Source organism: Canis lupus, chromosome 16 (assembly GCF_003254725.2).
Source record: "Canis lupus dingo isolate Sandy chromosome 16, ASM325472v2, whole genome shotgun sequence".
Classification (NCBI taxonomy): Eukaryota; Metazoa; Chordata; class Mammalia; order Carnivora; family Canidae; genus Canis; species Canis lupus.
Genome location: NC_064258.1, coordinates 42,319,513 through 42,343,659, shown reverse-complemented (window position 1 = coordinate 42,343,659; position 24,147 = coordinate 42,319,513). Strand labels below are relative to the sequence as shown.

The 24,147-nt window shown below is 35.2% G+C and overlaps 1 protein-coding gene across 50 annotated transcripts in view; it reads right to left on the bottom strand.

Annotated features, from left to right (window-relative positions):
* Positions 1-983: 983 nt before the first annotated feature.
* PCM1 (pericentriolar material 1) overlaps positions 984-24,147 on the bottom strand; it is a 78,520-nt gene continuing 55,356 nt past the window's right edge. For 38 of the 50 annotated variants that reach the window (XM_049094942.1, XM_049094967.1, XM_049094943.1 and 35 more), the window contains 14 exons: positions 19,484-19,604; positions 17,962-18,120; positions 17,581-17,714; positions 16,345-16,428; positions 13,489-13,623; positions 11,175-11,372; positions 9,292-9,354; positions 8,926-9,061; positions 8,467-8,627; positions 5,914-5,998; positions 5,142-5,398; positions 3,424-3,516; positions 3,206-3,323; positions 984-1,342 (listed from right to left, as the gene is read on the bottom strand). In XM_049094942.1, the coding sequence (XP_048950899.1) occupies positions 1,317-1,342; positions 3,206-3,323; positions 3,424-3,516; positions 5,142-5,398; positions 5,914-5,998; positions 8,467-8,627; positions 8,926-9,061; positions 9,292-9,354; positions 11,175-11,372; positions 13,489-13,623; positions 16,345-16,428; positions 17,581-17,714; positions 17,962-18,120; positions 19,484-19,604 (1,770 nt within the window). In that variant the 3' untranslated portion in view covers positions 984-1,316. The remainder of the gene's footprint in view (positions 1,343-3,205; positions 3,324-3,423; positions 3,517-5,141; positions 5,399-5,913; positions 5,999-8,466; positions 8,628-8,925; positions 9,062-9,291; positions 9,355-11,174; positions 11,373-13,488; positions 13,624-16,344; positions 16,429-17,580; positions 17,715-17,961; positions 18,121-19,483; positions 19,605-24,147) is intronic. The other 12 variants (XM_049094964.1, XM_049094951.1, XM_049094954.1 and 9 more) reach the window with 3 other exon arrangements.

Here is a 24,147-nt window from a genome sequence, read left to right as displayed (position 1 = left end):
AAAAAAAAAAAAAAAAAAAAAAAAATAAATTAATGTTGGGAGAGCTATACTTCACATAATTAGCAATATAGTAAATGTCCTTAAAGGGAAATCCTCATTTAACACTCCCTGACTGGGCATTATAATTTTACACTGAAGTATACAGCAAATAAAAATTTTGAAGGAATACCAACCAAATTCTTTGGGTATTTCAGTAAATTGTTAATAAATTTTAAAGACCACTAACTGAAACTAATTCTTCATATTTTATTCAACAAAAAACCTATATGACTGAATTGTTAACTGGCTGTGAAGCCTTAGTTGGGTATATTGCAAGTTTGCAAATCTAAAGATAATTCACTTTTGAAAAACTGAGTTACTTGGTGATGAAGAAATTCCATACATATTCATTGCTTAGTACTTCATTTGCAAATCTGCTTCTCTCTCACCACACACATAATCAACTGCTATGCTTTGGTCTTAAAATTACCATCTCAAAAGGCAAGCTTGTCTGAAGACATATAGAGCCTTAACATTCTGGTACATAAAACTTAGTTCTGTAAATCCCTACTTGAGAGGGTTTGGTTCTTCATGTAAAATTTATCACAGTGTTACTTGTTTGTGCAGAAATACTCCCTAATTATATAACTTTTTTTTTTTTTTTTTTTTTTTAAAGACCGTGGCAACATAGATAGGAACTGAATTCTGGAAAATACTTATCTGATAAGGACATGTGTTCTAAACATCCAATTTGAACAGAATATTTATATGCTATAACTTCACCAATGTCCTGGATACCTTTATAACTTGCCTGTTCTTGCACAAGAATAAGACATGCAGGTGTCTAGACCCAGCAGCAGCAACACTGACACTATTTGGAAGCCTGGTCTAATGGCTGGTCTTACTAAATTCTGTATTTCTCTAACTCTTGCTCTTCTCTGAATATCCGAATCATATAGAAGGGTGACTTACTGTATAGAATTCAACATAATTTCCAAAAAAAGTACTTTACAGAGAAGTCCAAACTTTATTTAAAACTACATCTTAAATTTAACGATACCAAACATCACAAAGGAAGGGGAAAAAAAAATCGACAGAAAAATTTTTAAAAAAAGGAAAGAAAGAAGAAAACCCCAGAGTGTATCAAGGCTGGAATCTGTCCAGAATTCAGTTTCTGATGTTTTAAACTGCCACGGGCAGAAATTAGCACACCTATCAAGAATGCAGTGTCAAACTAATTTACATCTTTATACAGATCAAAACAGATGTTTATTTAGTGCCAAGTTCATATATGCATTGACTATGTAAAGCGAGTTAGATGAGCTTCTGAAGACCTCTCATACGCTTTGGGCTCCCACTGTTTCTGAAAAACAGAATAATGCGCTTTAAGTTACTGAATTAACACCTTACTTACTAGAATTTAATACTGTTCTCTTTCATTAAAACTTTTAGCATAAAGTTATTATAAAGGAGATACTAATTTAGTTTAAAAATAGGTGACGGGGGATCCCTGGGTGGTGCAGCGGTTTGGCGCCTGCCTTTGGCCCAGGGCGCGATCCTGGAGACCCGGGATCGAATCCCACGTCAGGCTCCCGGTGCATGGAGCCTGCTTCTCCCTCTGCCTCTCTCTCTCTCTCTGTATGACTATCATAAATAAATAATAATAAAAAAATTCAAAGCATACTTAAAAAAAAAAATAGGTGACGGTTTCCATTTGAAGATTGCATACTGAGCAGATACTTCTTAAGAAAACTACCCACCAGAAAAGAAAACTATATAAAACTGACTAAATATCAACCAACAAGAGTGGCTGGGAGGGAAAGCCGGCCAGATGACAAATCCCTGGAAAGTTCAAAGCAGATGGAGACAAGATGAAGGGGGTGGGGCTCAGCCTGGACCCATTAGGGGGCAGCAGGTGAGATTCTAACAAGGAGAACTGGGCTCAATACTGGGAAATTAATTGAAAGTTTGAAATTTAGTCTATGCTTCTCTTCACACCTCATTTCTAGGGGGAAAAAAAAAAAAAAAACTCTTGTATGATTTTTTTAAAGATTATTTATTCATGAGAGACACACAGAGAGAGAGGCAGAGACACAGGCAGAGGCAGAAGCAAGGTTCCATGCAGGGAGCCTAATGCGGGACTCGATCCCAGGTGTCCACGATCAAGCCCTGGGCCAAAGGCAAGCGCCAAACGCTGAACCACCCAGGGATCCCAAAATCTTATATAATTTGATTAATGTATTGATAGAGTAACAAAAAGAAAATCGTTTGATTTTTTTTAAGTTTTTCTTTTTCTTATTCATTCATTCATTCATTCATTCATTTATTTATTTATGATAGTCACAGAGAGAGAGAGAGAGAGGCAGACACATAGGCAGAGGGAGAAGCAGGCTCCATGCACTGGGAGCCCGATGTGGGATTCGATCCCGGGTCTCCAGGATCGCGCCCTAGGCCAAAGGCAGGCACCAAATCGCTGCGCCACCCAGGGATCCCTGAAAATCGTTTGATTTTGATGTAAGACACATTCTCCTCTGGGTGGCCCAGGGGTTGCGCTATTAGATCCATAGAGAAGGAAATCTGGGATTATCAACTGGCTCTCCAATGAGTCATCTTTACACCAAATGGTCTTCAGAAAAAGTAACTTTTAACTATTAGTTACAAAAATGTGTTTTTGTAACCTTAATGTAAGAAGATGAGTAAGAGTGGACAGAAAAAGCAGAAAGAAAAGGCAGTAGCCGCGGAGTCATGACCAAAGCTAATGGAACTAGAAAACAAATATATTTAAAATAAAGGTCATGAACAGAAAAACCAAAAATAATAAAGATCCAAATGCTCACTTTTCATATGGAAGAGAAGAGATGTCTGAATTTTTTAAATTAAGAAAATTTATAAGTATATTAATTCAGAAATATACAAGATCTCACCCAGAAGAACTAAAAACCAATAGTTAAATGGGATACTGCCAGGTTATCATGAATTCTTTTGTATCTTTCCTTCTTAAATTAATGTGCATATCTTACACTGCTAAAACTCAAGATTTTAAAAACAAAAAAATTATCTGATAATACCATTTTATAAATTAGGCAATGGACCAAGACTTTTTACAGAATTAGGCTTCCCTTCCAGTATTTGGCTTAAATCTTAAGTACTAATAGTGGATTTAAAAAACAAAATGATGGTACCAAGGTTTCTTAATTTTTCAGTATGATATGGTTGAAACTCTTACCAGGTTCTTTTAGTGTCTGAGAATTCCCAGCTAATTCTTCGGTCTGCATTTCACATAGTATTTCACCAGATAAATGGTTTTTCTCTTGCTCTTCTACCATTTTCTTCCTTAGATCTGCCTTTGAAATGAAGGAAAAAAAAAAAAAACCTGAAAAATCAGTTTTCATCCCAGTAGTATTTGTTATATAAAGACAAGTTTAATTAAAGAGAGCAAAATACCTCTGAGTATATTGTCAGTTTAAGTGGTAAATCTTCAACTTTCACAAAGTCTTCTTCATCAGATTTTTGACTTATGTTACCAGATTCTGCTTCCTGTAAGATAAATTATATTTAATAAAGGCAATCTACTCTATCTCTGGATCTAAGCCTTTAAAATCATCCATGTCAACAGATAAAATGGATTCTTATATAGGAGTATACAGCAGTAATTCTTTTTTTTTTTTTTTTTTTTTTTACATCAGTAATTCTATCCTATTTGGTTTTTCTGTGTTCAGCTCTATGAATAAAAGCAAAGCTGGAGTGCACAGGACAGGTCGTGCACTTGCAGTTAGGGGGAATGCTGTCAAGCATTTCTGTCTCCATTTGAAAAAAACAAAGAGCCAGCTTATTATGAAGGTTAGAGGAAGAAACAGTAACACTGAGGACTAAAACAATCAGAACAAGAATTCGGGTTTTTTGATAATTTTGTGGAATCCCATCAGAGTGTACGCAGCAGAATATAAGTAAACATTTACAGGCTTTCAGTATCAACTCTATGGAAGTTCAGAAAGATGAGGCATGAATCTAGTAACTCATTTCTGTGATCACTTCATTATTTTCCTACTTCTCCTTTCTGATTTTTAATGGTATCATTTTACCAATTACTCAAGTGGAAACCTTAGATTTTTCCTCTTTCAACATTTCTCATCCATCTCTATCTCTCATTAAGCTTGTGCTTGATATTCTTATGGTAAGGGAGCCTCCTAACAGCATTCTTGACATTATCTTACACAGTCATCAGATTCATCTTCAAAAACCATGACTTCAGCCATTTGTTATTCTTGTGCAAAAACCTTCAGGAGTGTCCCTTGCCTAAATTTCAAATTCAAGTCCCTCTATAATCAGACTTAATTTCAATTGACTGCCTCCTAGAGCAACTCTGTAACAGAGGTAACTTTCAGAGTTGTAAATGCTAATTTTTTGTTTGATGAAGCCATCAAAACAGTTAAGTTACTCTACTAATGTTTTTGAAATATTATATAGACTTCCTTAATGAGAAATTATGAAATCATAATTGTAAACTATATCTTTAGGAAGAAAACTGATGTTAATTAAAAAAAACAAACAAACAAACAAAAAAACACACATTCCTGCTTAGACCTAAAAGTATATTGTTAAAAATCCCTCAATTTTCGCCAAGTCTATAAAACATAATTCAAGATCCAAAAAATAACTTACTATAAAATTAAACTGAAATGAAAATGTCCAGAGTAAAACTTATCTACTTACATCCTAGGTACAGATTTGCTAACATATATGTCTTTCATTTGCCATATATAGAGAAGGGAGTCTTCTGCTATCAAACTGTAAACTTTCAGGTTTATCAAAGATTTATGAAATGTTCTAAAACTATTGAGATGTCAAGCATGGGTTCTGTAAGAGATTAATGATGATTCACAAATCTGTTCAAGATCTGAACTTGAACTCTCTCAAGGTTGCCACCTAAAACTCAAGATCTGGGTCATAAATTTATAAAGAAGAATAGGTTTTGAGATGATCATCCTAATTCACTATCACCCTTCTGTTCAAGTTTAAAGTAAGTTTGAGTAAGAAATATCTTTCAGCAGTTTCTAAACCTAAATACAAACACAAACACACCTAGTCTGTGTTTACAGACTGAAAATGTTAACCTGAAAATGAAGAAATATGCACGGAAATGAAATGTAAATGATACATACATAGTCATTCACTAACACTGGAGATTCAGTATCAGGACTTCCAGCCAGAGAGCTTTCAGGAGTTTCTTGAGCAGATTTAACTTCTTTGACTGTAGGCACCAAGGTTTCGATTTCAGGTAAAGGTAAAGGCAAAGGGTTAGGCTGTTTAGATGAATCGATGGTAGTCAGAGAGTCTTTTTGGACAGCGCTATTCAAAGGCTGCTCATTTTCCAAGATATTGAGGTAACAGGGTTTCACAGGAGTACTATCTTGGTCATCTGTTATGAAAAGAAAGTCTTATCATTAGTGTAATGCAACAGCTGTTAAATTTTAAAATTACACCAACTAGTATGTATGAATGAATAATCAAGACATTTAAGACCCAAAAAAGAGACAATTATAAATTTTTCCTTATCAGTGATTCCTAAAATTATTGATCAGATTTAACAGAAGATGTTTTAAAAATTAGACTCTTGACATCCACCCAATTTCTAATTAAGCAGGATATTCATGAGTAATACCCAGGAATGGGTATTCTAAGAAATCCCCCACATTTATATCTAAAGATACTTTCTTGTAAGATTTTTTTCTATGTGTTTAATTATTTATCAGCTTTTCTCGAGCAGCTATTTGAAGGAAAAAAGTCCTGTTTTCTACAAAGGATTTAGGAGAAGAAAAAAGACATACATCAGGTCCAAAAATACCTTCAAACTTACATTAGCTAAGAATTTATTTTTTTAGCTTTTAAGCACATTAAGGGCACTTTAGATAATCTTAAAATTGAACACTTTACATTTCTTGCCTTTACTAGTAGTGGGATCTTGTTCTGATGGGACATTTTTGCTTTCTCCTGATTTTTCAAAGTCATGTTGTAGTACCTAGAAGGAAAAAGTGATGTCTTAATAGCAAGGCCTAAAATATATGGCCATTATATAGGAGATGGTTAAGAATGTAAGGTTGTCTGTCCAACCTGAGACTTTCATACAAGGGAATTTAAAAATATCTTCTGAAAGTGTTCAAGAAGGCGGCTGTAGTTGAAACTTTAAGATGGCTAAGTAAAAAGGTTTTACTTTTTCCTTAACCTCAAAATAGAGAACTAGAGTATTATGGATTTCACTTTTTTTTTTTTAAATTTTTGTATCAGACTGTCTTGAATGAAACTAAGAGACATCCATTTATATGTAGATGTTAAGTGAATGGAAGAGTTGAGGGGAGAAAGATAAAGCCTAGTGCCTTTAGCAGGAGGAGAGAACAAAATCAGAATCCCCTCATGCACGGAAGGGGAATAGTGTGGATGAAAAGAAGGTGGTGCTGGTGGTTCTTGAAAGCTGTTTAAAGAAAATGCAAACACTGAAGTTCCCTCCCCCAACTTTGACAGAAAATGGGAGATTATATTTTGGATAAGTTGAACTAGTAAGCCTCAAACCTCGGGGGTTGCCAGGGTTAAGGGTGGGGTGCAAAAAGCACAAATAAGGATAGGGTAAAATGTCATGCTGAAAACAGAAGGATTCAGCACAAGTCTATTTGAATAGTGATGGGACCTTCAGCACCATGCCCACATCTAGCTCCTGAACACAGGCACCAAGAAGTATAAATATAGACCTCCTCCTAGGCAGGAGGAGAATAGAAGACCCTTTGCAAAAACAAACCACTCCAGAGAAAGGACCAATAGCTATCAACATTTGGAATTTTCTGTCAAAAAGCTATCTACCCAAATGCCTGACAGTGAAGCCCAGAGCAAACTCAACCGGCTTTCTAGTGTATCTTTTTAGTATAAACAATGAAGGCACCACTGACATTTGAAGAAAGCCTCCAGATGGGTAATAGAAGATAGTGCCTCTCTAAACTAACAGGGTGCTATAAAAAAGTAATCAGAAAACAAAAATATTTAGAAATTAAAAATATGACATTTGTATAAGTATTAAATCTTCCAGAAAGTAAAACAACAACAACAAAAAGCAATGGGACAATAAAAGGAAGAGGAGAAAATCAGAAAATCAACCCATGAGGGCTAATAATATCTGACAGTATTAATTCCAAGAGGAATGAAAGAAAAACGGTAGGGAAGAAATACAAAAAAAAAAGAACATTTACCAAAATAAAGGACATGGTTATTGATTACTTACAGACCCACTAAGTACCCAGTAGAGTGAATGAAAGTAGAGGCACAACAATGCGTATCACTGTAAAACTCCAGAACTCCTGGGGGCGGGGGTGGAGATGGGGATGGGGTTATGTGGGAAAGAAGTAAGATACAAAGAATCAGAACTAAAAAAGGTATTAGCCTTCTCAACAGAGGCACTGAAAACTGGAATACAAAGGAGTAATGCCTCAAAAATTTGAGGGAAGATAATGGTTTAACATGGAAGAATTTAAAGATTTTATTAGACATTTAAAGTCTCAGAATATTTATCCTTGACGCACTCTTTCTCAGAGAAGTACTAGAGATCTGCTCTACCAAAATGAGGTAAAAGGAGAAGACTGGATTTCAGAAACAAATGGAATAAAGAATGACAAGGGGGATTCCCAGGCTGCTAGCTAGTGAGCAAGTCTAATGAAGAGCCAAAGCCAGGATGGAGCAGGAAGGGTATGTGCAGAAAAGTCTACTGAGAAGTTTATACAGCTATTGGTGGGCAGAACAAAGACTTCGGTGTGTGTCAAAGAAAATTAGGCAAATAAAAAATTGAGACAATTATTAATTTCAGGTGAAAAAATTGTATAAGACTAAGCTTTTGCTTAGTTTGGCAGTAATATTTACGTAGTCTGATAAAATCTATGGTTAAATGTAGATTTAAGCAAAAGATACAACTGAATGAGGATAGGATTAATATAATTAAATGAGTCATAAATGATCTAAAAAGTCTTCACCTACTATAATAGGAAGTCAAAAGAGAATGTCAAGTGCATAAGTGAATAAATAAAAATACACACATGCTATTCAGAAATAGAGAGTCAAATAGCCAAAGAAATCATACAAAGTGCTGCCTGTGGGACATGATGAAGTGGAGGTAGCAAAGGGAATGATTTTGTTATATACTATTTCCATGTATGAGTAGGAAATACATAAAGATAAATGAAAACTCCAGATCTTCCAAGTAATGTCAGTTTTTAGGATTTGTTACACACACAAAAAAAAAAAAAGAAAAAGAAAAAGATTAAAGTGCTATAAATATAAGCATTGCTAAATACAAAAATAAACTAGTGTTTTAGATTTCAATAAGGATATTAATGAAATTTGTTTATTCATGAAAACAAGAACAAGGAAGCTGTAAATTTTGACATCTTTAAAAAGATCTGCCTTCAGTAATTAAAGAAGACTGGAGGAAGATGTGTTGGTCTGGAATACCTGATCATCGTGTTCAGTTTCTTCTGTAGCTTCAGTGTTAGCCTGAAGTGACGTCTGGACATCCACAGGTCCCTCTTCAAATTCTTCTATTTCTTCATCCTCATTCTCATCTTCTCCACTTCCATAATTAGTCAAAGCCTGAGTTTCAGCTTTGGACAAGTCTAAGTTAATTAATACAGAGATTTTAGTAAATTTCCAGCACTGAATCTTAATAGAAGCTACCATGTACTGCATTCCTGCATTACACAAGTCCTTTACATATGGTATCTGAGATCTTCAAAAGAGTAAGCAGCTGGACAGCGTGGTGCTGAAAGGACAGGTCATTTGGTCAAGTCCACGCCAGACTGTTCAGAATTGTTGGACACACAATTCTACATCCATTACATTCCACCCAACTGTTTGGATAAGTGACCTAAAAAGGGCTAACGTATACACCCGGTATGGAATCTTTACACTTACTAATAGACACCGGACATTCTTCACTTTCTTCATCTTCCTCTTGATCAGAAACATCTGATCTCACATTTTTGGGACCATCACCATCATATATCTCAGATGTCTGAGTCGGCTTAACTGTTTCAGTTTCATCCTTGTCCTAGCCACAAATACATGTAATGAATTCCTTAAAATATATTTTAAAATATATAAACTTATCAAAAAAATTAGTATCTAATATAAAGTTTTTTTAAAAGAAAATTAAGTTTCGTCAGAAGAAAGGACAATTGATAATAAAGTTTTCTCTCAAACAGGGTAAAAGCTGTTAAAGTTATTTAATCTTTTGTCTCAAAAGCATTATATTTAGACATAAGTTAATTAGCCACATACTTTGTCTTCATCATCAATTTCTCCAGCAGGTGAGCCATGATCTCCTTCAAGAATCCTTTTGGCCTACAAGCAAATTAAACAGAATTTAGGGATGACCTTTCTTAGGATTAAACTTAGATATTCAGTAATTTAACAAATGCTGCATTTTTACCACAATCCAAAGAGTTGAATGCTTTCTTGAATTCTTTCCAAATTAAACTCTTTCATTAAAATCTTTTAAACTAACCAAACTGCCTACCAGACATCTCCCTAAATAATGAGCAGCTCTAATTCAGTAATTCTAAAACAAAAACCTTCACTTCCTCCCCAAACCCCAGCCTCCTTCAGTTTTCCCAATCTCAGTAAATAGCTCTTCAATGCACAAGTCAGACACCAGGAACCAGCCTGTGCTCTAACTGTATTATCCACGTCTCAATCACAAGAATGCCTCACTGACTGGATCGTCAAAATGTTGGTGTGCACTGGAAGCTAATCACATTTCCTCCTGGACTCGTCCAACAGCCTTACCACTGGTCTCTGCTTCCCTCTCTTCTCTCCTACAATTCCAGTATAATATGATAACTAGACAAATCTTCTGAACTGCACATGAGAGATCACTCCTCAATTTCAAAATTTTCCATGAGTTTCCATCATGCTAAGAATAAAATCAAACAGAAGGTCCTTACCATGGTTGCTGAGGTCCTATACTTTTGGTCTTACCTACCTAGGTGACCTCATCTCCTACACTCTCACCTCATGGGAGGTGTTCCTGCTGCCCTGGCCTTCTTTCTGTTTTCCAAACTGGTCAATTCTGCCTCAGTGTCTTTGAACTTATAGTTCTCTCTGCCCGGAATGTTGTTCCCTTTCATTTTCATTATAAACTCTTTGTCTTTCATGCGTTAGTTCATACTTCACCCACTCAAATGGCCTAACAGGACTGCCTATTTTTTTTTTTCCTTTAAAGATTTTATTCATTTGTTTATTAGGGACAGAAAGAGAGGCAGAGACATAGGCAGAAGGAGAAGCAGGCTTCCTGTGGGGAACCCGATGCAGGACTCAATCCCAGGACTCCTGGGATCGTGACCTGAGCCAAAGGCAGACGCTCAACCAATGAGACACCCAGGCATCCGAGACTGCCTATCTTAAAGTAGTCTTTCCGATCATTTATTATGGTTTTATCCTGTTTATATTTTCTTCAAGCTTTTAGCAATAGCTGGAATGATCTGAAACTTATCTAGGTCAGGAGTGAAAGTATTAAGTGTGAAATGGATGGCTTGAACCTTATTTTTTAGGTTTCAGGGAGAAGGGTTTTCTCCTTGTGTTTTGGTTCTCAACATGCTTTCCTTCTCATTATTAGAGAGTCAAGAGGAGGGAGAGGTCTAAGGCAGAAATCTTTTGGTGATGCCTCAAGTTAAGGAGAAAAACCCCATCCAATTTCATATGGAGACCAATTTCATATCAAGACCAATTTAACAGGGTGAAAGAAGCTACAGAAATATGCAACCAAAGCCTTAACTTGTAAACAAGCATGTGTGTTGGCCAGAGTGATAAATATTCCTGGCAGATCTGAGATCTATCGAGGTTGAAATAGCTACTGCAGACAGCTGGCCAAGGATCAGATCCCAGTCTTCCTCTCTTCTCTGAAGACTTAAATGACAGTAAGGTAAGGTATCTGATAATTCCTGTCACCAATTCCTGTCTGCATTCCTGATCTTTGAGCCACTGCTGTTATATCTGAGATTCAGTGTGTGGCTAGCATATGTACTGATTTATGTAATCTGATTAAGTGCCATTACTTAGAAAATACATTGGCTGAGGTCTAGTATAATTTTAGTTAATAACGATCAAGAACTGTATTTTTAGGCTTATTATCTACTCCTAAAATCAAAATAAATGTCACTTACCTCTTTGGCATAAGACTGTATCACTCCAGCTGCTTCTATTTTCCTTTTGCACTTCTGTTTAACAGTTATACTATTATTATCCAAATCTTGCATGAGCTTAAAGAAAGCCAATTCATTAAACAACACTTCAGATATCTCTACAAGAAGATCTTCTCCACAGTCTTTCAGTTTTCTGCCAGCAAATTTTGCCAGTGAATCCTATTCAAAGGTAAACCAAGTAACTTTAAAGATAAACTTTAACTGTGAGTAGAGCAATACAGAGGATTAACAAATTTAAATACTCAGAGAAAAACTATTTTAGTACTTTTTAGTGTGGAAAAAAAGCTAAAACTAATGGGTAAGATCAAGCAGACTCCGCACTGAACATGGAGCCCTATGCTGGGCTCCATCTCAGGACCCCAAGACTATAACCTGAGCTAAAACCGAGAGTTGGACATTTAGCCGAATGGGCCACCCAGGCACCCAAGATAGTTAATATTCTAAGTAGGAATCATGCTAGTCCTGCTTAAAGAGTATACAAAAGGAAAGAACATGTGATCATCCACAGCTTTTGTCCTAATTAATAGAACTGGTAGCCACAAATGAGCAACCCAGGGGATACATATTTACCACAGTGAGAAGCTGAGGTACCCAGAGAGGAAAATACAAAGTCCTCTCTAAATGTTAACGTCAGAGTACTTTTTAAGTTCTCCCCTTTTATATAAAGCCAGCCAGTCATTCTAATTTAAACTTTCCCTTCAGAATCAGTTTAAAAACAATGGCACTTTAGCTCTATTCAAGTTGAAATACAGCATCATCAAATGAATAAGCCAACTATATTCTACACTTTTATTTTTTTAAACATAAAACTGCAGTTCTTTTTCTTCCTAAAAATATGGACTGTGCCATTTAGAAAACAGGTAAACAACTATGTTCTGTGTCTCCTCCTTCCAAAAAACCACCTTATCTAGCACAATCTTGGAAGAAGCACAAATGAAGCTGCCTCGTGAAAAAAAAAAAAAAAAAATTCACTGAATAGGTTTCTTAGAAAAAATGTAGAAGATGGTATTTTAAGCTCTACCTCATGAAAGATTTTCAGTACTCTGGGCAAGATTTACTATAAACTGAACTTTATTCTTCTCTAGGTCCCCTTGTGGGGGAAAAAAAGAATCAGGAATAGCATTAAAAGAAAAGCAGCCAGATTTTCTTAAGGAGAAAAAAATTTATTTCCAAATTAATACTTTGGCATCTGTCTCAATTATGGTAACAGTAGACAAACTGAGGTAGGATTACATGGATCTTGATAAACAAAAATACAAAAATATTTAATTATAAATGATTTATCTTTGAGCCTGATTCTAGAATGGAGTTATTTCTTTCTATAGGAATAAACTACTTAAATTTATAAAAAATAATAAAATTATCCTAAACAGTTTTAAACTGCATAACACATGTCTTATATTCCTTATAGATTATGTGTTAATAAAATTAGAGACAGCACAACTTAAAACCTATTATTGAATTTATAGTTTAGCCTTAATAAAAACAAAATGGAAAATTATAGTGATGGAAATTTGCATCAAGCCTAAGGTTTTTAGAAAGTTAATACACAAAGTGATAATAGTCTCTCTAAAACACAAGAATAAGAAGGAACAGTTTTATGGAAAATTTTTGTAATAAAGATAAAAAGAAAAACCTATTTCCTAGTTTGGAGTAATAATAATACAAATCACTAAACTATCTCAATGGAAAAATACATGAGTGTATTTAACTGTAAAGATGTTTATCAGATGAACTAAGGTAGCCTTACTTAACAAAGGGATTCTTAACCCCAGCACTATTAACAGGCCACATGATATAGTACCAGCCACTTCCTGCCTGACAAATGTCTGCAGGCATTGCAAAATTGCCCTCAGTTGAGAACCATGACCTTAACATTAATTTAAAGTTACTCATACAGCCTAAGAAGTCTCTATAATCAACAGTTTTCTAGTTTCTATGATTTCCCACACTGATAAAAAATTATTTTAGAAAATATCATAGAATTACTTTCTAAACATCCCAACCTTGAAATGTTCTTACTGGGAAGGAGAAAAATCAAAACAAAATTTTATCATAGTTTGGACAGGCCTTAGAAATTATCGAGTCAAATGAAGATGCAGGCCCTAATACAATTTTTTTAAAACCAGGTAAAGGAATAACCTCAAAAGGTACTGAAATGTCTTCCCCAATGGATGCCAGAATGAATATCTATTTGAATAAATTGCGTACTGCCAGAAAATGACAACAAAAAGTTCCAAACTAGAGGGTAGGCCATATAAGTATAAACTCTTACCTGTAATATACTTCCAAGTTGTTTATGAAAGAACTTCACAAATTCTTTGCTCTCATCATTTTGTTGGGTGAGGGTCAAAACCATACGCCTTACTGAAGTTAGAAGTTGAGAAGAGCATACTTCATCCATGTGCTCCTGAGAAAAAATCATAGTTGGTTAGGATAAAAACTTAATATTGTTTTAAAAATATTAATTCACATGATTTTTTTTTCTTGCATAGATGTTTCGCAACATTCAGATATACATTTACAAATATACATTCATAAGAAGAGCCAAACTCCTGCACTACACGTTAGGGATTTGTGTATTCTGACCCACCACAGCAGATTAACAGCCAGTAAAAGAATCAGGCTGAATTAATACTTTTTATCACTTCTTTTCTATATCTTAAGAATTACTCATGCCATGGTTTCCATATGGCCTGTCTTCCCATTTGCAGTTCAGTTCATTTCAACCATATTCTTTCAACTCACCTGCTCCCCACTTGCTCCATGGGTCTTCTAACTCAGCTTTCTCAGTCTTGGCATTAGGGACAGTCTGTGTGGTGTAGGATGATCAGCAGCACTCTGGCCTCTACCCACTAGATGCCAATAGCACCCTCTACTCTCCTAAGAGTCCTGAGAACTAAAACTGTACGTAGACATTACAAAATGTTTTTAGTGTCAAAGTCACCCCCAGTTGAGAACCATTGTCCTAACTTCCCTAACAAACCTTTCTGGGCAAATCTCTTCTCCCTCATCTTCCTTTAGAAGCATGTGCAAGCTACCTAATAATCCAAATCACGGTTTACTTGTGGAAGTGAGTCCATAAAACATCCACATCAAGTATGTCATGATTCTAATCCCTCTTCTGCCGCTAAACTCATTTGGGCAGATCTTCTAACCTTACTCAGGTAAGTTTATGTTCTGGTTTTCTGTAGAAATGTGTAAAATGAGGTGGCTAAACCAGATGATTTCTAGGGTTCCTTAAACTGAAGGATTTAAGGTCATTTTTGAAAAAATCATGTGACAGAAAAGGTAGTTAAAAAAAAAGGGGGGAGAAACAATCCCTCGTCTTCAAGGGCTCAAACAGCAGAGGAGAAAGTCAGATAGATGAATAATCACTACATGCTATGCACTGTCCAACTGATAACACTTTTTAATTCCAGGGGCTATTTCTTATTTATCCCCTAGTACTGGGGCCAGCTCACAGCAGACACTCAGTACTTGCTGAATGTACAGATATCCTAAAAGCAGCACAAACCAGGTTCTGTAAGTAGCTGTGGTAGCAGATTGGAAACAACAATTATCTCTGAAGAAAGGATATTTTAGCCAAGCAGAAAAGAGTGGAGCATTTAAATTTTCGATAATGGCAAACTGTACTAAGAGCTGATATATGAAAATGCAATGGCAGGAATAGGAAATACTGAGTAATTTGAAGTGAGTGAGTGAGTGGAACAGTAGGAGAGTGGGGAGAGATAAAGTTGGGAAAGTATGTATCAGGTCCAGTAGTGAAATCTCTTGAAGGCTAAGGAGTCTCCTGAGTAAACATTCATTTCATGCCCATTATGATAGGCTGGCTAGGCAAAATATGAGAATCTGAGTTAAGATTATGTATTGGAAAGAAGAAAAGTGATTGCTCTTAAGATGAAAATCAATTTTTGACTTCTGGTGACAGAAGTTGTGAGAGTCAAGAAGTCTAGCTTAGGTGACTGGGTATAATGCTGACTTTAACAAAGAAGTTCTATAATCCTACCAAGAAAGTCAAGATTTGAAGTGAAATGAGACATAACAGTTAAAATCTAATCATTAGTTCTACTCACTGGTTGGCCTCAAAAACTTCCTGAAATGCTAAATTTAGTAAGTGAATATTTATGAGAGGACATCAATTAAATCAGACACAAAATGGTAAAAGCAATAAAATTTCCTAACTGCAGATGACTGCATTCCCTAAGCATAAAGCTAAATCATCTAGATATTTTAAACCTCAGAAAATAATTACATAGTAAATAAATATTGCTACCAATAAAGGTTTATAAGGTTTTGATATTTTTACATAAAGCAGGCGTGGTGGTTAGAATTGATTTGTTTATAATAAGAAGGGAAGTTAACCATAAACCTAGATCCCCAGGAGATCCCCATAGCTCAGTGAAGTTCACATAAGAAAGAGAAATAGATGAACTCTGGGTTCTTTTAGTCATATAACTTGCTAGCAGATGCCTCTTGTGCGGCTTAAATTCTTACCCTGTGGTGACAAAGATGCTCTTCTAAGTATCATTATCATCTGACATTCTTAAGCATTAAAGCAAAACTTTGCCAAGCTGCAACTGGTTGTCATTAGGATTTTAGAGAAATCTGCTTGTCCTGAAATCACATATTTCTTCCTTTTTTTTTTTTTTTAATATTTTATTTATTCATTCATGAGAGAGACAGAGAGAGAGAGAGAGGCAGAGACACAAGCAGAGGGAGAAGCAGGCTCCATGCAGGGAGCCTGACGTGGGACTCGATCCTGGGTCTCTCAGGATCAGGCCCTGGACTGAAGGCGGCACTAAACCGCTGAGCCACCCAGGCTGCCCTGAAATTACATACTTCTTTTGAAATGTTAAAGGAAGCACTACATTCTGGGCAGACTCCCTCTAGAAAGTACTTTATTCCAATAAAACACATTTTGATTACTGTATTCACTAAGAACTCACTGAATCCTAGTAGTCTGATAGAGAAGAGTGGGTAGTAAAAAGGGAGTACTCTTTTCTTCCCTTACCTCCTTTTCCTCACTATGACTTCCGCCATTATGGTGCTACTTAATTATTTGATAAAGTTTTAGGAAAGGACTATATGAATAAATTATCTCTGATCTTTGTATTTTGGAAGGACCTACCAAAATCTGAGGAAATTCTGAAAGTCTTGTTTTTTTCCTCCCAATGACCAGTATGTAAATCAGCGATTCTATCCATCTGAGGATCTGTAAGTAGAATTTTCCTGAAGAGCACATCAATGGTAACACTCTTCCTGTACTTTCCTTCTGCACAGATTATCCTATGCTTAGAAACTATAAACGTGAAAATTTTTGTTTTCATTTTCTCTTAAGGAGTTTTCAACTGTGTTCACTTTGGAGCATGAGTGGCAGGGAAGGTCTGACATAGAAAAGTAGTATGTAGTGTGACTTCTTGTTGCTTTATGAAGTAAACTATACTTAACAGGAAGACCAGATGGCATACTTTTTTATCATCCTATTGGAATACAGCTGTTTTATTATCTACTTGATTACACTGCAATTGCCAGCAGGAAAACAATGTGCAGACATTTTTAAAAACACATTTAAAATGAGAGGCATTCTGGTGTCTTTTGGGGTTTTTTTTAGTCCTAAAGTAAAATCTCAATGTCTCAAGTCTGCATTTAGGCAACTCTATTTATCAGGATTTTAAAGGCAGTATGTCTTAGCATATGGGTTTTTTTTGGGTTTTGTTTTACTTAAATGTTTACTTCTATCTTGAGGTTTTAACATGGTCTTCTTTTGTAATGTCAATTTTATTAGACACCATACATACATTTTCATTCTTTAGCTAAAACATGTATTTGTGTGCACTAAATTTTAAAACATTAAAAATTATTTCAAGATAAAAAATATTGCAAATATACTTAGTATATTACTAAGTAATTATAATTTTTTTCTAAGTAATTATAATTTTATCAAAAAAGCCATGCTTAAAGGTATTTATTGGATCGCTCATGATAAAACAAAAGCATTAACACAAAAAAGGCAACACTTATCTATGCCTAAAATGAAAGCAAATAAATGCTTGCATAGTTTAAGTCAACTCAACCTCAAAGAATGGTTTCAAACTATCAAATGTACCCATCTACACAAATATATCTATGTAAATATATATACATATTCTTATAACTTATAGGAAAAGAAATATCCTTTTCTGGGGGGTGAGTATATATTTTACAAATAACAGGAGATAAATTTACAGAATAATTGATGAAACCAATGTGTTTTTAGCTTTCTTTTGTTTACCTGTTATTTTCTGAATTTACTACAATGAAGTCTTTTATAAGTATTAGAGAACAAAACACAGAAAGTATTTATTTAAAAAAAAATATTGCTTACCTTCAAAAAAGGAATGACTTCTTTCATAATGGCTTTAATTTGCCGGTCCAGCTGCTGAGTATCAATTCTAGGACATGGAACAGTAGAAACTTCACTTACAGGTTGTTGTGAACCATGATTTTCAATAGGAGTTTCTATTTTTAAAAAGAAAATGATTCATTAGCAAAATAAAGCCTGTGACATTAGACATATGCGTTATTCAGAATTCTAAATATTGAAATCTGATGATTTTATGCTGAAATAATACAAAGGAGAATCTATATAGTTTTAGCACCCTTATTTAAAAGAAAGTGGTAATAAAACTATTAGGCATCAGGTGAGGCTATACATTTTCTTTACATATAGAACAGTTTTTGTACTTTTACTCAACCGAGAACACACCTTCTAAATTAGTAACCATACTTGTGGCGGCAGCACCATCCTCATCCTCAAGAATTCTGCAGGTGCATCTTATATTTGTGCTACTTTCAGCCTCAGTCTTCATACGCTCGTATTCCCTCATTCTGGCTAATGCCTGATCTAAGTGAATCACAGTGTTACCTACATATGAAACAGAAACATTTTGAGAATATATAAAGCAAACTTTACCATGTATTCCTCACAATGTATTAATTAAAAAAAAAAAAAAAAAAAAGGTCTGACCATAGGTAAGGAAAAGTAGCAAGTTCCAAACACTATACTAGTTGGGTGACTTGGCATATATTACTCTTTTAGATTCTGAAGCCCATATTGATTTCATAGTCACTATGTTGCTTCATGTAAACAGTACAAAGAAAATAAATCCCAAGATGTCACCCAAATTCTGATGAAAAGGATCTAACTGAATGCAAGTAAAGAAGGTAAGGAAAAGGCCTAAGAAAGAGTTCCCAGTTTTCATCTACTTTAGGCAAAGCTAGGTAGGGGTGAAGGATTTTGAGAAAAAAAAATCAGTAAATGAAACAAAACAGAGAGGACTCAAAGTCATTTTGGTAACTCAGAAAGGGGGAATAAATGAAGGAAACAGAGCGGGACACAGAGAGATTTGTCTCTATAATGGGATGAAATCAGCTCAGACTTGATTTCCTCAGAAGAGAGCTAGGCTTAGAGTCCGTGATAGTCACTGTAAGGCAAAAGAAAGACTTACTGCTTTGGTAAAAGGTGCATACCTAATAACAGGGCAAGGCTTGGCCCCTTTCTTTGTAGGCCTTTGGAATCATCTAAATCTAATTATCCTATGAGCAAACACTAGAATAATAGGACGTTAGATCATTTTATCAACTAAGTACCCTAGAGGTCTGAATGATCGAACCTCTGGTATCTGAATTGGCCACAGCCAGGAAAACAAACTGAGCATGTGTTTCTTTTCCCGAGTCTCCTTTCCAAGTCCTGAGATTCTGGCTTTTATTCTTTCCTTTGAATTATATACCCCACCAAGCATCTGTTTTACTAATGATGAAAACAAAAAGTAATGCATCAATGTACATTCAGAATTAGCTGGGTTTCTCACTGTATTATCTATGCTAAGAAATTTCAGTTCTTGCAAATTAGGAAGTGAGTATTATTGAAAATGTGATTGGATGAAGCCCTGATACCTCTAAATTTTTCCCATTAACTAGAAAACCTTAAGGGAAGTAAGTTAACATTTCTTGAGCTATCAGACACGCTAGAAAGTTCTATATATTTTTCAAAGAACATAGAGCAAGATAGGTTAAGACTCCCATTTCCTTAGAATATGCAGTCAGAATATGAGATGATTTGTCAAAGGCTAAAGAGTTAACAGAAGATTCTTGATTTTACACTGATAGACTTTTAAGTCCAGTCTTTCCACCACATTTTGCCTTTTTTAGACTTTTGTTTCTTAATCAATATAATTCAAAGGCTGTATTAAAGTCATGTTCCTAAGATTATAAAAAATTCTGCTTACCTAGATCATCTGTTGCAAAAGGCTCAAAATTTGAAGATACAGACATGACGCTAGCATTATCAGCATCATTTTGCTCACTTATTTTATGTGTTTCTCTCTCAAAGTTCTTCTCAAAAGTTTCCTAAGTTATAGTTTAAAGAAAATAAAAATCACTAATATTTCTTTTAAAAATTTTATGACAAATACTAAAGATTTAATATAGAAGCTAAGTATTTGCATAAAACTATATACTTAAAATTGTGATATAACCAAAGCTATTAAAGGTTGAACAGCCACAAAGAATATTAAAATATTAAGTAACCTTTCAGAACATGTATCATTAAGTAGATGAAAATACACAGAGCCAGCTGCTGATTAAATTCTAACTTGGAAAAGTAAACATTTTAAATTATTTCTACACCCTCAGGGAAATTCTCCCATCTCGGAAGCCTAACAATGCCTAGGACCTTACTATATCTGGTTTTATCAAAAGAAAAACATGACAGCATCATTCGTATTTTTTAAAATGAACTTTATTGAAATATAATTTACATACAACAGTGCACCCACTAAGTGTACACAGTTTGAGGAGTTCTAAAAAAAACATACACCCATGTAACCACCTTCCCTAAAAGACCATTTCCATCAGCCCAGAACGTTCCTTTGTATCCTTCTGTAGTCAGTCTCCACTACACCCCACTCATAATATTTCTATCACCACAGATCGTCTTGCTGGCTCTAGAACAATTCAGTATATACTCTTCTGTGTCTGGCTGCTTTTCTTTCATTCAATATGTTTCTGAAATTAATTCATGTTGTCATATTTTAGAAGTTCATTATTTCTTAATGGCTGAATAGTATTCCACTGTAAGCATATACCATATTTTATCCATTTATCTGATGCTCCAGTTTGAGGCTATCATGACTAAAGATGTTATAAACATTAGAATACAAATGTTTTTGTGGACTTAGGTTTTCATTTCTCTTGGATGACTATCTATAAGAAAAACTGGTCACATGCCAAGTTTATGTTTAACTTTTTTTTAAGAAACCGCCAAATTGCTTTCCAAAGTGGTTGTACAATTTTATAATCTCATAAGCAGTGTGAAAGTTCCAAATGCTCTACATTCACACCAACACTTCTAATTGTCAATCTTTTTAATTTCAGCCTTTCTCGTGCATGGGAGGTAATTTCTCCTGTGGCTTTAACTTGCACACTGACCACTGTTTAGAGATCTTCTTCCTGTAGTGCCTGTTCAAATCTCTTGCTCCTATTTTACCAAGTCGTTGGTCTTATAAGTGAATTGTAAAAGTTCTTTATGTAGTCGGGATTTGTCATTTCTATATAGTCCTTGTCAGATATATGTACCAAGATTATGTTCTCCTAATGGTGTCTTTTGAAAAGCAAGATTCTATTTTTTTTTTTAATTTTTATTTATTTATAATAGTCACAGAGAGAGAGAGAGAGGCAGAGACATAGGCAGAGGGAGAAGCAGGCTCCATGCACTGGGAGCCCGATGTGGGACTCGATCCCAGGTCTCCAGGATCGCGCCCTGGGCCAAAGGCAGGCGCTAAACCGCTGCGCCACCCAGGGATCCCGCAAGATTCTATTTTTAATTAAGTCTAGTTTGTCAATTCCTTTCTTTTCCAGTTAATGCTTTGTGCACCCTAAGAAATCTTTGCTTATGTTAAATCATGAAGATTTTTTAAAGACGTTTTATAGTTTTAGACTTTTCAGGACTTTAATTTCAAAATAATTTCTGTGTATAGTGTGATTAAGGGGAGTCTCACATTCTAAAACTCATTTCACAACTGTGTTCTTTCTCCTAGCTATTAATCTTTTAAACTTTTCAATTATGAAATAAAAGTTCTTTCTCTGATTAAAGGAAATTTAGGCATTATGGAACATGTTTTAGGAAACGGAACCATTTTGTTCCTCCTTCAATGAAAATTGGAAAGTAGATGTGCTTTTGCCATTTTACGGCACTTGGAATACAAGATAAAAAGTGTTTCTTCCTCTCCCTAAACTTCAATTCTTAATCCTCTTTGACTTCTAATTCTCAGATGCCTTTTACTTTTCTCTTTCCTGGCCATAAAGGCTCTTACACACTCTGAAATATGTCTCTGGAATATGTATATGCTAGCTCAAAAGACCTTGGCCTGGGGTGCCTGGGTGGCTCAGTCAGTTAAGTATCTGACTTTGGCTCAGGTCATGATCTCGGCATCCTGGGATCGAGCCCACATTGCGCTCTCTGTTCAGCAGGGAGTCAGCCTTCCCTCTCCTTCTGTGATCTCTCTTGTTCTCTCTCATATAAATAAATTAAAATCTTAAAAAAAAAAAAAAAAGACTTTGGCATAGAAACCTGGGAGAATGAGAGTCTGTATCTGTTCAACAGGGAAACTACTAGCCATGTGGCTATTTATGTTAAAATTTAGTTCCTTGGTCCCATTACCCACATTTCAAGTGCTTGATAGCCCATGTAGCTAATGGCTACCATATTAGACAATGCATATATAAAACATTTCCATCGTTGTAGTAAGTTCTACTGGACAGCACTGCTCTAGATAGCTGAGTAGGAACACTGGATGTTGTGCTGCTGCTGATTAAAGAGCACTAATAAAGGGAGGATGTTAAATTAATGACAAATTTAAGTTCTGGATGAAAAATTAAAGAACTGATTTAGTTATTTAAAAAATGATACTAAAATAACAAGTACAGTTATTTGTGCCGGGTCTGTGTGGTTATGGGCTGAATCTCTGTGTTCCCCCCCCCAAATTCCTATGTGGAAGCCTTAACTCCCAATGTATTAGGAGGTGGGCTTTTGGGAGGTAATCAAGTTCTTAGATGAGTTAATGAGAGTGGGATCCCCCATGGTGGCATTAGCGCCCTTTTAAGAAAAGACATACCAGGGCAGCCCTGGCGGCTCAGCGGTTAGCGCTGCCTTCAGCCCAGGGTGTGATACTGGAGACCCAGGATTGAGTCCCACGTCAGGCTCCCTGCATGGAGCCTGCTTCTCCTTCTGCCTGTGCCGATCTCTCTCTCTCTCTCTGTCTCTGATTAAATTAATGAAATCTTAAAAAAAAAAAAAAAGAGAGAGAGAGACATCAGAGCCATGTGAGGACACAGGGAGAATGTGGCTATCTGCAAGCCAGGAAGAGGGTCCTAACCAAGTACCAATCTGCGGACACCATGATCTTGGACTTCCCACTCTCCAGAACTGTGAAAAATAAATGGCTGTTGTTTAAGGCATCCAGTCTGTAGTATTTTGTTGTGCCAAGCCCAACTAAGATACCTACTTATTAAGGTCAGTATCTTTACATTTATTTAAGTTATCAACAGTTATAAGGAAAAACTTCTAGAATCTTGTCAGATTAACTTTATCATACATCGTATCTCAATTTTCAACTTGCTATTTATTGATACTAAAGGCCAATGTGCTCAAATATTTTAAAATAACAAAGTTAATACCATCTATATAAAATCTGGATAAAAAGGGAGGCAATGGAGTTATGGGAGGCAGAGAAACCATTCCTGCTCTCACCAAGTTATTTCAGTGCATAATAAACTTTAATATAACCACATATTCCCTATTTATGTATATGGCTGGACCACACTTCATTTTCTACAAAAACAAATATACAATTTTCATCAGTTATAACAACAATCCCAAGAAATACTTACATTAATTTATATTTGACATTGTAAAGTGATTTAAAACTGTTATCATTTTTGGACACAAGTTTGTGTTCAGCATAGTAGTGGAGTTGGAGCAGAAAAGAGGACTTGGGGAAGTAGTTTTTAAACACAAGTTAAAAAAAAAATAAACACAAGTTAAAGAGCAAAAATTCAGAAAAAGTCCTCAACAGTTACAAGGAAATTACTAAATGTGAAAAAAAAAATCTTTTGAGGAAATACTATCTTATCAAAAAAACATACAATGCTAGTATATCAGCAATGGGCAGAAACAAAGTAATACCACTTCCAGCTCTCTACATAGAGCAGATATTTGGCATTCTTATCCATGAAAATCAACATACTAGAGCTGGCATAGAAAAGAAATGTATTTGCCATCCCAGGACCCCATAATATCTTTTATAATAGAATTACAGTCCAAACCTTTAAGTAGGTGTTTTCGAAATACCTAGCATATTACCTCTTCACTATCCTAGCAGTTTGCCATCAAATCATTCACTGGCTTATGTGCTATGTGGGGGCTACTGAAGGACACAGTTTATTGAAAATATATGATTTCCCTCACCACTCTCCCATTCCCAAGCTCCTTTACTTCATTCAAAATTTTCTTCATAAAATTGAATACATTAAATTTCATGTTTTTTCCTGGATGACATTCTTTTTGCCCAGGCTTCTCTTCAAACCCAAAGACTTGATTTATCTTGTATTTATTTATTATAGGGTTCTGTGATCTGACTACAGTCTGGTTTACTGAGTACCTTAAATAAACACAAATTTTTACTAAATGTCTGTTGTGAGTCAATTCCTTATATTGGGCATCAGAAATACAAACACAGCTATTTTACACTTTAGCATTTATCTATAATTTTTGGTGTTTGCTGATATATTTTGAGTTATATACCTCACCTCAAGATAATGTGCTACACTTAGCTTTTTAAGAAAGCTAAAAACCAAGTATCGAGTATATTCACAATTTATAACAACTTACTTC